The sequence below is a fragment of the Ochotona princeps genome, chromosome 4 (assembly GCF_030435755.1).
Source record: "Ochotona princeps isolate mOchPri1 chromosome 4, mOchPri1.hap1, whole genome shotgun sequence".
Taxonomy (NCBI): Eukaryota; Metazoa; Chordata; class Mammalia; order Lagomorpha; family Ochotonidae; genus Ochotona; species Ochotona princeps.
This window is the reverse complement of record NC_080835.1, coordinates 63,204,073-63,219,914: the sequence shown is the minus strand read 5'-3', so window position 1 is coordinate 63,219,914 and position 15,842 is coordinate 63,204,073. Positions and strand designations below refer to the sequence as shown.

The 15,842-nt window shown below is 37.5% G+C and overlaps 1 protein-coding gene across 1 annotated transcript in view; it reads left to right on the top strand.

The window, feature by feature from the left end:
• SYTL2 (synaptotagmin like 2) overlaps window positions 1-15,842 on the top strand; it is a 175,991-nt gene that overhangs the window by 141,855 nt on the left and 18,294 nt on the right. The window contains exons 9-14 of the mRNA XM_036493463.2: window positions 4,456-4,557; window positions 6,941-6,994; window positions 8,164-8,211; window positions 11,150-11,244; window positions 14,135-14,254; window positions 15,517-15,686. Coding sequence (XP_036349356.2) covers window positions 4,456-4,557; window positions 6,941-6,994; window positions 8,164-8,211; window positions 11,150-11,244; window positions 14,135-14,254; window positions 15,517-15,686 — 589 coding nt within the window. The remainder of the gene's footprint in view (window positions 1-4,455; window positions 4,558-6,940; window positions 6,995-8,163; window positions 8,212-11,149; window positions 11,245-14,134; window positions 14,255-15,516; window positions 15,687-15,842) is intronic.

Sequence of the window (15,842 nt, the reverse complement as noted above, 5' to 3'; positions counted from 1 at the left end):
AATGGTTAGGAACGATCCAGGCCAGAGCCAGGAACTCCCTGTGGAGCTCACACATGGCTGGTGGGAGTCCAAGTACTGAAGCCATCTTCAGCTGCTTTTCCAGGTGCATTAGCAGGGAGCTGAATTGGAAGCAGAGCCACTGAGACTTAAACCAGTGCTCATATGAGATGCCAACATTGCAGGTTTGCTTTAAGTCAGTGTACCACAATTCTGGCCTCTTCATTTTAGTTTAGTAAATTACAATCTCCCTGAGAATATAAGTAGGTAAGTGTTATAGAATGACTGATTTGTGAGGTTTGGGTTCCTATGTAAGTAGCTTATAAAATCTCTTAAAATATATTTTTTAAAAGTCATGTGTTTAAGATTTATTTTTATTGGAAAAGCAGATATACAGAGAAGAGGAGAGACAGAGAGGAAGATCTTCCGTCCAATGAGACTCCCCAAATGGCTGCAACGGCTGGAGCTGAGCCAATCTAAAGCCAGGAGCCCAGAGCTTCTTCTGGGTCTCCAACGCAAGTGCAGGGTCCCAAGACTTTGGGCTTTCCCAGGCCACAAGCAGGGAGCTGGTGGGAAGCAGGGCTGCTGAGATTAGAACTGGCACCCATATGGAATCCTGGTGTCTTCAAGGTGAGGACGAGAGAGAGAGAGAGAGAGAGAGAGAGAGAGAGAGAAGAGAGTAGAGGAGAAGAGAAGAGAAGAAAGAAAAGAAAAGAAAAAGAGAAAAGAGAAAAAGAAAAAGAAAAACAACCAGACACCTTCTCTAGTTTACTCTCCAAATACTTGCAACAGCCAAGACTGAGCTAGACCAAACCCTGGAGTCAAGAACTGACTCTAGGCATTTGGGAGACTGGGTGTGGCTTCTTCCCATATCTCCCCCATCCTCTAGATACAGAAGGGAAAAGAAGAGAATGTGGAAATAATGGTCTCATCCACGTTCCTGTAGCCTTTGACCTTTATCACTCTAATCAACACTGTAAAAATTGTCAAAAGTAATTATTGAAAAAATTTTTTAAAAAGGAACTCATCCCAGGTCTTTTACATGAGAAGGACATATGCACTGAAGTTGTCACTTGCGGTTTTCTAGCATTTACATTAACACAAAGCTGGAATTACGGGAAGAGCCAGGACTTGAATGGCGGCACTTTGGCAGGAGATACAGGCATCTCAAATGGCATCTGAACCACTGTGCCAAATGTCTGCTCTCTAGGTTCTGTTCTTAAACAATGACCAAGGATTTAACTAACTTGTCAAGTTAAAGCTCCTTTATCAAATGTATTATAAAAGAAAAATGAAATATCAGTGTGTGAATTTACATATGTAAGAATAAAGCCAGCATGTTAAACTTGTTAAAGTAAGCTCTGACTAAATTACCCCATGAGTTAGTAGAATAGTATCAGGGCAGCAGTGTGCAAATTTTCACTGGGTTTAGAGATCATCTAGGATATATACAGCCATGTGTTCAGTAAGCCAGCAGAACTGTTTGAGCAGCGAAGCATCCATGTATAAAAGAAATAATATTAAATAATCACCTAGACAGTACTTTGAAAATTTTAAATTATAAGCCAAATAAAAGGTATGAAGTGCTGCTGTTATAGTTTTGTGTTCTCTGACCTAAAGTATTTTTTTTAAAGATTTATTTATTTTTATTACAAAGTCAGATATACAGAGAGGAGAGACAGAGAGGAATATCTTCCGTCTGATGTTTCACTCCCCAAGTGGCTGCAACGGCCGGTGCTGCGCCGATCCGGCGCCGGGAACCTGGAACTTCTTCCGGGTCTCCCACGTGGGTGCAGGGTCCTAAAGTCTTGGGCCGTCCTCAACTGCTTTCCTAGGCCACAAGCAGGGAGCTAGATGGGAATCAGAGCTGCCGGGATTAGAACCGGCGCCCATATGGGATCCCGGGGCGTTCAAGGCGAGGACTTTAGCCACTAGGCCATGCCGCCGGGCCCTGACCTAAAGTATTTTAAAACAAACTGATGGAGATAAAGTAAGGGTTGGAGAGGAACTCAGCTAAAGAGGTGCTATAGTTTTGGTGAACAATTTAACATATTTGAATTGTGACTAACCTCTTACCCAATATTTCAACATGCTTTTTTTGGCAAGTAAAAAATTCCATGGTGGGCCCGGCGTGATAGCCTAGAGGCTAAAGTCCTCGCCTTGAACGCACCAGGATCCCATATGAGCACCGTTCGAATCCCAGCAGCCCTGCTTCCCATCTAGCTCCCTGCTTGTGGCCTGGGAAAGCAGTCAAGAACGGCCCAAAGCCTTGGACCCTACACTTGCATGGAGACCCGGAAGAAGCCCTGGACTAATGGCTTTAGATTGGCTCAGCTCTGGCCATTGCAGCTGCTTGGGGAGTGAATCACTGGATGGAAGATTTTTTTCTCTGTCTCTCCTCCTCTCTGTATATCTGCTTTTCCAATAAAAATAAATAAATCTTTAAAAAAAATTCCATGGTAAAATATTTTGGAAAACACTGATATATTATGCCTATGATTAGTATGCTAAAATCTCTGAGAAAGATTCTAGTAATAAATCTTTTAAATTTGAACAAAGGAAAACCAAAATCTAATTTGTTTTGGAATCCATTTTCTGTAGAATGCATATTAGTATTAGACAGTACTGTAATGAACTTAAGGAAATTATCTAGGTAAGATGTTCTTAAATTCAAATTCAGTTATTGGTTATTTTTATATATTAAATATTTATTATATATTAAAGATTATTGAAATGTCTATTACCAGTCACTGTTCTAGGCTCTGATAATCCACTAGCAATAAATGGCATTATACAGTCCAGGTCTTATCCTTGATCACATTTTCACTGTCAATCTGGAAAGATTAAGAATTGTTTTGAGAATTTCATTGTAAAATTAGATATATTTAATTTAAGAACTAGTCTTCTAAGATTATGTACCCCTTTTTTTCTTTGTCTTGGTTCTAAAATGCCTCTATTTTTATAAAATAAAACCATTGTTAGATGATAGGGATTCTTTATTTTAAAATGCCTTAGTTGAGGTGGGTGTTGTGGTGTAGAAAGTTAACATGAGGGCCCGGCGGCGTGGCCTAGCAGCTAAAGTCCTCGCCTTGAAAGCCCCGGGATCCCATATGGGCGCCGGTTCTAATCCCGGCAGCTCCGCTTTCTATCCAGCTCCCTGCTTGTGGCCTGGGAAAGCAGTCGAGGATGGCCCAAGGCTTTGGGACCCTGCACCCGCGTGGGAGACCTGGAAGAGGTTCCTGGTTCCCGGCGCCGGATCGGCACAGCATCGGCCCATTGCGGCTCACTTGGGGAGTGAAACATCGGATGGAAGATCTTCCTCTCTGTCTCTCTTCCTTTCTGTATATCCGGCTTTCCAATAATAATAAAATCTTAAAAAAAAAAAAAAAAGAAAGAAAGTTAACGTGCCATTTGGGTTGCCTGCATCTCATTTGGGAATACCTGGTCCAATTTTCAGCTACTCTGTTTCCTATCCAGCTTCCTGCAAAATGCACTTGTAAGGCAGCATCTCATGGCTCAAGTTCTTAAGTTCTCTACTTGGGACATCTGAATGTAGTGCTTGACACTTGGCTTTGGCCTGGTCCAGCACCGGGCATTTAGAGAATGAGCCAGTAGATCTAAGACTTCTCTCTCTCTCTCTCAAGTTGACTATTCCATGTTATTTCACTGAAGTGTATTTGACAGTCATTCATCTGGAGAGCTCACACATCTGAGCACCCAAATATACAGGAATGTGAAGCTTGTTTTGTTAATATTCCTAAAATCATTCCATGATTGTTGTCAAAAGCTGAAATGTGAAGCAGCAGGATTTAAAATCGAGCACAGAATAAATCACATACCCAAAACAAAGATGCAAACAACTAAGAATCACATTTCTATTGCTATAGTAATCTTTTTATGTGCTTTGTGTTTGCAAATATTCCTTCACTGGGTCATTTTTTAAAGGTTTTTATTTTTTAAGGCAGAGTTAGAGAGAGGGAGAGGCAGACAAACATCTTCCACCACAGGTACCCTACCCAAATAGCCTCAGTAACTAGGGCTAGTCCAGGCAGAAGCCAGAAGCCAGAACTCCATCTGGGTCTTTCCTGGGTATGGCAGGCGTCCTAGCACTTAGGTCATCTTCCGATAATTCTCCAAATGCAGTAACAGAGAGCTATATTGGAAGAGGAGCAGCTAGCATTCAAACTGATATTATGTGGGATGCCAGTGTTGCAGGTAGCAACTTACACTGCAGTGCTAAAATATTAACTCCAGGAAAAAGTTTCTTTAAAGGCAAATTATTAGTGGAAATTTTATATTCTTCAGAGAAGAAGAGCCTCTCAAAGTAAATAAAACTAAGAAGGCATGTGACATTTTCTTTTCACTTTATTTGAGTGTCCATTGGTTTTACAGATTCTGGTTTTTTTGTTTTTTTTTTTTTTGTATCGTGCAGTGTTCATCAATTTTATCTTGTAACAGGTTCAGAAGAAGAACCCAGTCCTGTTTTGAAAACTTTGGAAAGGAGTGCTGCTAGGAAAATGCCTTCCAAAAATCTAGAAGACATTTCATCAGACTCATCAAGTGAGAATCCAGTCTGCTGTATAGTTCATGCCCCATTTAAGCTTACAAATGCCTTTGTGCTCGTTTGTGGTCTCACTGCATGCTACTGTGCACTGAACCCACTAGGCAGAGGGGTTAATGATGAGAATAACCTTTCCTATGTGTGCCAAAGTGGCTTACTCTAAAATGGCTAGAATTTTGCTTTTTAAAATAATGTGTGAGATTTCCTACTTGGGACACTAGGTTTCCTTGACTTCCAAAATCCCAATTGAGTTTTTATTCAAGTACGTTGAGTTGTAAAGGGTTGTAGTAGACAGTAAGTACTGGAATATTGAATATTATGTACAAAAACTTGGCTACAGATCCTGTATTATCTCATTTAACCGGTATAGACAATTCTATTTTTTTTTCATATTTGTCGTTGTTATATTACAATAAGATTCCATAGGCTCTGGGACTTCCCCTGCTTTAAATCCCTTGCCTTTTACTGATTTCCCTTATATTATTGCAGTAGTATAGTTCTTCATAAATAGTCACATGTCCATCATTCTGCTATTTAAGTGTAACTTTATATTTTAGGTATGGACAATGTCAGAGAGTCCAGCATCCTATTGTCAAGACATATTTAACAGTTTCTTTGGGAGTTCATCTTTGGTTTGGAAGCAGAGATGCATACTGCCTTGCATCTTCACAACTGGTTATAATAGTTTCTCCTACATAGTTATTATACATTCCCTTCAGTGAAAAGCCATAAACCAAAATCAACAACAGGAAGAAAATTTAAAGCAACATGAAGTTAAGTAACACAGCATAGGCAATTCTGAGATGAATTGCTGTCCCCATTTTACGCATGAGGAAAATGAGGCTCAGGTGAAATAGCCTGCTTAGTGTCACACAGCAGACCTGGGACTCAAAATTAATAGGATACTGTCAAAAACATTTCTGAAGTGGCCATGTGACATAATGACTGTGTTGGATATCTGGTGAAGCTTACATGATGTGGCATTGATTTAGTCCCTGGGTTTGAGAATCCTCCTTTCTTTTTGCCCTTGCTGTTCTGCCCACACATTTCATTAGGGTACTGATAATATAAGCCTCACATCTTTATAAAATGGAATGCTTATTCCTTGTTGTTTGCTGCTTTAAGTGGTAAAGGATTTCTTCAGGACTATTGGAAAGCATAATGTGTATACAGATGTATATCCAGAAACATAGATTTAGAAACCATGAATTGTAGGATTTTTACTCTAATTTTAAGCTAATAAGTTCCATTGGGGTGGCAGTTGATCATGAGAAAAATTACTCAGAGGAAGTTAGCCACTGCCAGACTCTTCTATTAAGTAGCCATTATCATGTTTAGAATGTTTTTGTGCATCTGCAACTGAGATTAAAGTCAGGATTTTAAAAGAAAAAAAAGCCACTCCACCAAACTATTCCTAAAATTCAGAGATTCCCTGGATTCTGAAGAAAACATTCCCAATTTAGAATGCTGTCCTAACCCTCTCAAGGTTCTTGGAATCTCAGGGTTGAAAGGGAACTTTACGATGACCCATTCCAAACTCGCCCCCACCACTACCACCACCCAGACTGGAATTTTCTCTAAAGCCTCCTCAACAGGTGGCCAACCCCCACATCTGCCTGAATGCTTCCAGAGAAGGCAAGCCCCATCCTTTGTTAGATAGCCCTGATTGTTCTTCCTAGTGTTGGTGAGAGGTTCTGAGCGAAAAAAGAACCTCAGCAACAATTGTCCAATTTTGTAAAGCTCTTGTTTGTGAAGCATGGACTATTTCCATGGTGCATCTTTAAAATGCTAAGGAATGTGTAGGGTTAAAAGAAAAGCGCCATCAGCTGACGAGTATTCCTGCACGCTCCCTTCCAAATACCGATGCCCACTCTCACTCTAGCCTGCCAAGATTCCACTTAGCAGCTGGTCCCCAGTTACATCTCTTCAGTTGACTTCCCAAGCAAACCAGTCTCCCAGAGGCATATGCAAACAGTGATGCACACACACAAATATTTGTTAATGACCATAGGTTGGGGAAGGTGTTAGTCATGGCTAGCATCCTACTCTTTCTAGAAGAATAGAAAGGCTGTTGCAGCCCTGTGCTTTTCTCCCGCTGCTGGCAAGATTGCTTGCTCTGAGCTAACCCTCTAACCCTTGGGAGTCAGTGTGCAGCAGTGTGCTGATGTGAGCTGCATCAGGGCTGAAATGGGAGCTCCTGCTATGGCACTGGCTCAAGTAGCCAATCTAAAGAGAAAGTATTTGGGGGAAGACATCTTGGTTGCACCCCTCACTGCATCTTGACTAATTGCTTCCACGCCTGGAGCTTCCAGGGACAATCTCGTTGTTCTTTGCTCTCCAAGGGTCAGCCATGTTAACCCTTTGTTAATTTCTCCTGAACAGATCAAGGAAAAGTAGATAATCTGCCAGAAGAATTAGTACGTAGTGCTGATGATGGTAAATATCTTTATGTGTTTGCATGCCTGTCTGTGCACTAAGTTCTGTGGTGATTTGGGCAGTCGGGACACAGCTGTCAGATAAATGCAAGAATGTAGCAAGCCACTATGTGGCAAATGTGCCTAAGTTGTTATAAAACTGTTCTGATTTGATGCTTTTAATACTGTTTGTTCCTTAAGGCTTCAGCTGATGATTGTGAGAATCTTCTCAGAAAACGCTGTGAAGCAAGGATTTCTATAAATAGGAAATTGTATCTATGGATATGAGCTGATTTTTACTACTCTAACAGAGCTGCAGGCAGGAAGAGAAGAGTGGGTTTCTGGGTTGAGTTATTCCTGTGTTTGATTCTCAAATATCAGTGTTAAGATTTCTCTAGGCACAACTACTGAAGCCTTCAGTTCAAGGGGAGAGATCCCAGAACAAGGGTGGGAATCCTTCCCTGCTTAGATAAATAACTGCATGTGGACTGAAGGTGAAGTTAGTTGACTGTGAATACTAAGGTGTCAGAAAATCTTGAAACTTGTCAGTGAAGCAGGTATTATTTGATTCAATGATAAAACTAGCAGAAGGGATGGAAATGACTGATTTTTAAATTTCAGAATTTATGCAAATGTATAATTTATATTTATATGCTGGATTTTTATGCTAAATTGCCTTTACTACGGTCACAAAAATGTGTACTTCTTGAGATTTCTCATATAAAACTCAGCAACAGGACTCCTCAAAAATCATTCCTTATTTTCTTATATGATAATTTTATGTATTTCATGTTATATTTGCAGTCATGTTGAAGTTGGTGAGGTAAGAATTTTTATTTTTCAGATAAGACCCGTTCAGAGAAATCAGGTGACTTCTGAAATCATATGGCCAAACAGTGTGAAGATGGGGAGTAGATTCTTAGTTCATCACTCCTATTTTTAGTGTGGTGATCTAGAGAATTAAAGGGAAAAATGCTTCACATTTCTTATGTTGGATCTTAGATTTCTAGTTGAAAAGGAGACTGTAAAAAGGCTAAGAGTCATACTGTGGAATGGATGAAAGCATACTGAAAACTTGTCAGATGTATTCTGCAATTACGGTTGTGAAACTGATCTTTGAGCTTGACTTTCATGTGTTTTTAATCCTTCTGTTAAAATGGTATTTATTCTTGATGTTGCTCTTCTGAGTAGATCAAAAAGCAGATCAGGAACCAGACACAAATGAATGCATACCAGGAAGTGAGTAGCAGGATCTTTGTCACAATTGACTTAATAATCCACTATACACAGTATTAAATATGTTGAAATAACTAATCCCACTAATGACACATGTATTATTCATGCTAAACTCTTGCAATTTGTAAAACTATTTCATTTTTATTATTTATTTATTTATTTATTTACTATTATCTACTGAAGGAATAATTCATGAATCCCCTAAGAGGAGATACGTATGTGTGTGTTATTTCTTAGTATTGCACTTCTGTAGGTTTTGAGTTTTTGTACAAAATCAAGTTGGCACCTTGTATTTCACTGTAGTCTTGATTACTGGCTGTCATGTGGCCTCTATATAAAACCACATAGATGAAGAACTGTACTTTGACAGCTGGTGTGTCATATGTATGTTTATATATACCTCTGTAAGAATCAAGAAAAGAAAATTTTCTTTTGTCCTGAATTAAACTCTAATGCTTAAAGCTGGTTTTAAACAGTAAATATTCAATGTAAGAAAGCAAGTGGACTTTGGGAACTAAGAAAGAAATATATTCTTCAATTAATCAATTCCACACTAGGCGAAGATAATATTTGTTAATTCTTTGCTGTTTAACCTTAATTACTGAGCTGTGATTACTATCATGACAAATAATGTGTTAAAAAGGTGCTGTGGGGCCTAGCAAAAATGTTCACATTTGCATATGTGATTTTAGTCTCCCAGTTTGTTAGTTTCATAAACTTAGTCCCAGAGGTATGAAGAAATCATACACATGTCTATCCTCAGATCCACAGGATTTTAGTAATCCTTTCCCAATGGCCTTTGCCTGTGTTAATAGCCATTTATTGAAAGCAGCAGCTAAAGGAAGGAGCCATTACATAGGAACATAATGTGCGGATGTGAGAAGTCAGTGACATCTAGTGTGAAATTTGAAACTTTGCTCATGAGGTCCTTCTGCCAGCGGTAAAGATGCTGAGCTTTGGCACATGACTCGATGAATTCTTAAGAACTGCCTAGGAAAGAAGACAGTCCAGGCTCTGGCCCCTGTGAGTATGTGCTTTCTGTCTGATTGCTGCAAAGGAAAGAGGACTGTGACATTAAAGGATGTTGGATAAAGAAGCTTTTCCAGTTGGTTTGGAACCAGTAAATATTTAAATCTGGGCACCTTATTCTGCTTTGCTATGTTTTCTTCAACATTTAGCCTGAGAAATGAGAGTGAAATTAATGTAGAGCTTCAAAAAGACTGTAGAAAAATGAGCTTATAAAAGGATGCATTATCATGAACTTTCTGAATTCCTGTCATACATAAGCATATGTCTTTATATATGCTTCTTTACTGACGATCTCCTCAATGGCCTAATAGGTCAAGACAAATCTATTATGTGCTATATTTTGAGTGATTTATTCTTGAAATGCTATTTTCTGTAATAACTTATAGTGCTTTTTCTTGGAGGGTAGGAAAAAGAATGCATGTATGTGTATATGTCTGTGTGTGTATTTGCCCCAAGATACAAACAAATATATAATCAAAACATAAATGACTGTAAGCCCATAAATGTTAAAACTGACTAGACTGGAGAAATAGATATAATCAAATTTGACTTGCATAGGATCATTTAAAGATATACTTTGCAAATAATAGAATACAGTAGGACAACAAAAGCTTCTTTCCTTTTCATTGAACCATACTGTGGAAACTAATCTTTCACTTCTACCAATAGAACACATCCCTATATACACTTATATACACACAGGGAAAGAAACATTTAAGTGATGTTTACAGTAGATATCATCTTAATTGAGACACCATAAGTGTGTTTTGTTATAAATTTACCTTTTGTGAGCCCGAGGCTGGATGAGAACTGCTGTGTGACCAAGCTTGTATTTAGTATGTGTAGCTCAAATTCAAATTTTTTATTAGATTTCTTCACTAATGTTGACAGCTGATGTTAAATCTTTTGAGTTACGTAGAGAAATACAATTTGACTTTTCTGTGTTTTCCCCAATACCTCTTTTTTGCTGGTAAAGGAAAGTAAATATATTAATATTTACAACATAATTTAAGTATCTCTATGAGCTAATATTTATTCATTCAGAAAAAATATGTATGGAAGCTTTTTGTATCAGACACTGCTCCAAGTGCCTAGGAAAAAATTAACTCATTCATCGTAAGAACTTTGAGTCACCGTAAGAAAAGCTTAAACATCATGATTCTTAGAAAATGCAGAGGATAGTTTTCTAAGAGGAGTTATACAAATTAGGATTAGAATTCATCTTATTGTTCCTTCCACACATATACTTACTGTGATGGAAAGAAGACATGTTATATATTCATATTAACTTGAGCTGTTCAAAATTGGCCTTTTGATAGTGAAAGTTCTCTGGGTCAACAAGTTTATAAATAGATTCAATTTTAAAACAACTTTTAATTACACTTTTGTTATTCTAAGAAACATTATCAGAAAAATAATCCCCATTATCACTAAACAAGCAAACCAGCCCTCAGACAGTTAATAGCCAGGATACTTCCCTTACAAAATTGTGTACCAAGACCCTTACTGTGCAGATGAAATAGTTTTTCTGCCTGCAGCATATAATATAGATCTCACAAGGATATGAACCAATACATTATAGACCTCGTGGTTCAAAGCTCTGAGGTGAAAAATTAAGTTAAAACCAGTTCACATTGATAGTATATATAATTCAAATCCAACTCCAGTTCAGTAAAAACTAGTGTTTTAAAATTTTTAATTTGCATTTGTTCCACTCCTTGCTAGTTCTGTCTGTATGTAATTTATTAAAAATTGCATGCTACTTACCTCATAATACTGTGCATGTGAACTGCACCTTTAACTTATTTATAAAAATATCTGTTCTTAAATGTAAGAAAAGTATGTTTTTAACCCATGCCCACTGTTGTCTGACAGTTGTTAAGAATAATTTTGAAATGGAAATGCTGTTTAGTTTCCACAGTGTCTTCACAGCCTGATAATCAGTTTTCCCAGCCTGACAAAATCAAAAGGATGAGCAAGTCTGTTCCAGCATTTCTTCAAGATGAGGCAAGTTTGTCTTTTGTACCTGCAGAAGAATGGAACTGGATAGGTGAATATGCCGTGCTGGGGTTGGGCTGTTTGTATTCTGCTGTGGTAGAGACCAAGAGGTCAGCACGAATGACCCTTGCCTTCCAAGCCAACAGAGGTAGTGTTGCTGATCCTGGAACAAGGCAAGGCACTTCTCATTTGACTTGAACAGTAACTCTTTTTAATCAGTGAAATCAAACTGGATAGATTTGGGAACTGGACTTTTTGTTTTCAAGTAGGAATAAAATAAGAAATCCAGGCAGAAATATGTTGGCATGAGCTCTGCAATTTAGACTTTTAAAATCTAACTCTAGGTTGAGTGATTACTTTTAAAGCTTTGTAAAAAGTAATGATGTAATTATACAACAGACTTCAAGGAGTTTCTACTGGGAGCCACAGACTTTACAAATATTACCTGAATTAGTGATTTAGCAACCCCAGAAGGTAGACACCATCCATATTACCAAATATTACAGGTAAAGAAATTAAGACTAAAGAAAGGGAAATAATCTCACTCAGTTAGAAAAGGGTTGAACCGAAATTGGAGCCCAGATCTGATTTGCATGCTGTTACCACTATGCCATATTCTCTAAAATGATAACCTATTCCCTACTATTCCTTAAAAACCTAGTACGTTGCTAGGCACTTAATGCTCATTCTGATATTCAACTCTTACAAGCTATTAATGGTAGATACTCTTATAAATTGGAAGAAAAAAGAGAAGAGCTTCAAAGAGGTTAAGCAAGTTTTCCAAAATCCAACAGCTACTAAAACGTAAACCTAAGACGTTTGCTCAGAGCCTTTGACATCATTGATTCCATGTTCTTGCAGTAAGATAATTAGGATCTTGAGGTCTAAAGTTAGATGTCCCAGTCTTGGTTATGATACTCATTTGCTGTGAAATCATGAGCAAAATTTTTCAGCTTCCCTCTTGCCTGAGTTTTGTTCCCTGTTACCTACCACATTAAGTTTGTGAAAATCAGTGGGATAATACAGGGAAAACACATAGCACAGTACTTACACACAATCAGTATTGAGTAAATGTTAGCTGCTATTGTGGTTTTCATCTGATTCCTCACAGTGAAAAAGGTTTTATTCTCAAGCATTCTCTTCACACAAAGTGAGAAGAGCTCTGGGCAGCACATGAATTACACTCCCCTCCACTATCTTGGCAGACCTCCTGTCCATTCCTGGCTCTAAACATAAAATATACCTGTAAATATTCAGTCTTTATGTATGTTTAAGAGTCCATGTTGTAGTTTCCTTTGGAAATAATCATTTACTCTTTGAAACTAATTCATTAACTGGAAGTCAGAAGTAGGCTCTTCATGGAGTTTCCATGGTTTTGTGTTTCTGTAAATTTGCTTTGATCTTAGAGAGTCATATAAATCAACTGTGTAATAATTTGAGAGGAAAATTGTATTAGTGTCTACTTCTTCATATTTCTCCTTCCTTCAGTTTTAACCAGCTATATCATAGCTCTACATGGAAGAGTTCAAGTCATTTGGATTTGTCTATTAGACATACAAGAATAAGCTGTATCGTTCTGTCTTTCAAAATCTGTGGGGCTGAACTGAATTATAAAAGAAGTAGGGATGAGCTAAGGTCTTTATTTTTCACCATGCTGTTTAAGGCTCAGCATCAATCACATTTTTGAGTACCACCTATGTGAAAAATACTGTTCTAAGTCAGTAAGGCCAAACCTCATTCTTCCTTAATTGACTAATCATCTCATGCATTACATAGAATGTAGTATGCACTCTGGTAGAGGGGAATGGACTCTTAAGCATGTAGAGAGAGATTGTGACAACAGCGACATTTTACGAAGTATGGATTTAGAATTAACCCTTAAAAATATTCTGTTCTTATCCATATATTATTAATTTTGTTTTCCTTTAACTCCTTTTGTGAATCTGCATTGGCATTTATTATTCAATGCATAATTGCATGGTCCTGAAGTATGCTGGCATGAACTAACCATTCTTCCCTAAAGGTGTGTTCTTAACCCCAGAAGCCATTGAATTGCTCCATAAACTCTCTAACCCCAAAAGGAACTCATTCTGAATCATGCGTTTTTAAAGCTTTTATGCAGTAACCCTTCAAATTAAATATTGTAAAAAGTGTTAATGCCACTTTCTTGTCCCAGATCATTATTTCCTGGAGCATATTTAAAAGAAATATCATCTTCTTGCTATTAAAAGAAACAGTCCCAATCTAATGTGGATAGAATGCATCATTTAACATGTCCCTATAGCAACAAAAAAGATGAACATAGTAATTCTATATAAATATGTATGGAATGGATTAAATTACATGTGCATGTATGTATGCATATATATATATATATATATAATTTGAAATAAATCAATCCAACATTCCCTTTTACTAGTTTAATAGTGTCTGAAGTAAAATACTTATTTTTAAGGATTTTAAGGCTATGTTAATAATAATTGAACATGACACTTTATATTTTGACAGCAGATCTTAGACCTTATTGTATGGATAAAGTTAATTTCTACATATCTTAAAATTCTCCAAGCAACACAAATTTATAGTATTCGAAGAGTGATCAGAAAACTCCCAACAGTACTTTCTTCTGCAGTGGTTGACACTACCTTATAGGTGCAAAAATCATTTTCTGTTTCAGTTTATTTCAGTGCTTGAGCACAGGCCTCCTCTTCTGGAGGGCCGGAACAGAGCACCCCCCTCATCCTGAATCCCATTCCCTGGCAGTTAATAATAGTATCCTTGGACCTTGAGAAATATCGTTGATCTGTTGGATATGAAAATATCACCTATGTCTAAACAGAAATACTGACCTGATTCATTTTGAATTTAAACACTCTGCCTATTATATGATGTTTTGTAGAGTGATGACAGAGAAACAGATACAGCATCAGAAAGCAGTTACCAGCTCAGCAGACACCAGAAGAGCCCGAGCTCTTTAACCAATCTTAGCAGCTCCTCTGGCATGACGTCCTTGTCTTCTGTATGTAAACAAAGGCTCCATGTTAATACCTCTGCTTCTCTGCACCTCTCTCTGCCATGTTCCTGCTCACTGTAAAACAGCCTCCTGTTGTCCTGTTGTATTGCTCAGACTCCAAAAGCACAAGCATTTGCTCTGATCAATAATTGGTTTCCAGCTGGCTATGTCTTCCTTTTAAAAATCCACTGTAAATAAATGTGTTTTTTAAAAATACAGATACTTCAAAAATAACTCTTGATTGTCAACAGGATTAATCACTACGCTTTCCACGTTGCAAATGGCATAGCTATTATAAATTCTGCTTTTATAAAATATAGACTGTTTTATAGACTGTTTGCAGGCATAGTATAATGCCTCTCTGTTTGTAAGCTTTATGACTAAATGCAGTGATTTGCATAAATAAATGAGAAGAGATTCTTTGCCTTACATAACAATTAAGAACAAGGTTTTAAAGGAAAAGTTCCCCAAATTTAATTGCTCAGATTTGGGAGAATTTGCCTTTATATAGAATTTCTTACATTAAGTGATATGATTCATGCATGTACTGTGTATATAGAAATGTATATGTGAATATGCCCACCTATATTTGCCAAATATTTTTCTGGTGTGCACATACATATTTCTGACTAGGTTTGCTAAATAAATGATAAATCTGTGCTTAAATTCTTGCTATCCCTGTACTTCTGAAGCCTTTTTTTAAAAAATCTATTTAAATTGAGTTTCTGCTGATAACTTAATGGATGCTCTTGGGAAGGCCTTCTACTCCTTTCATCAATCATCCATTTTCTAGCCTTCCTGACCTCTAAAAGCCCATGGCTCAATAAGCATTTTCCTAGATTCAGTGGGTGGGTGACATGGTAAAATTCCTTTTCAGTGCCTTGGAAATTTGAGCAATGTGACACTCTGATTTGTGTGCCTGGAGTTTCTCATATCCTCTTTCTTTGGCACTTTAAATACTAAGCATGCTTAAAAATGGAACTTTGAATACCAATAGCATAAAATCACCCTGTTTTGAAATGAACCAACATGTACATAACCTTGCATTTCACTTTTCATCCACGTCTTTAAGGGGCCATTGTTTTGGATGACAGTAATCATTTATATTGCATCAAGGTGTTTGTGTTGATATGTCTTTTTGACATATTAAATTAACTGCATTCACACATAAACTAGACAAATAACGCCAAGCAAGAATTATGTTCATGATCCTTGTGATGGATTTGAAAGGGAAATAGACATAAACACTGTGTTTCTGATATTTTCAGGTGAGTGGCAGTGTGATTAGTGTTTATAGCGGAGACTTTGGCAATCTGGAAGTTAAAGGAAAAATTCAGTTTGCAGTCGACTATGTGGAGTCATTGAAGGAGTTGCATGTTTTTGTGGCCCAGTGTAAGGATTTAGCAGCTGCGGATGTTAAAAGACAGCGTTCTGACCCGTAAGTACACTTTGCAGTCAACTACTTTCTTTTAGCTGTCACATTGCTAATCTTGTAAGAATGGAGAAAGAAAGAAAATGCTTAAGGGAAGGCATATATGTGACTGTGTTAAAAGGAATGTCGGAAAAGTTAGAGAGAAAGGGTGAGTTAGTTATA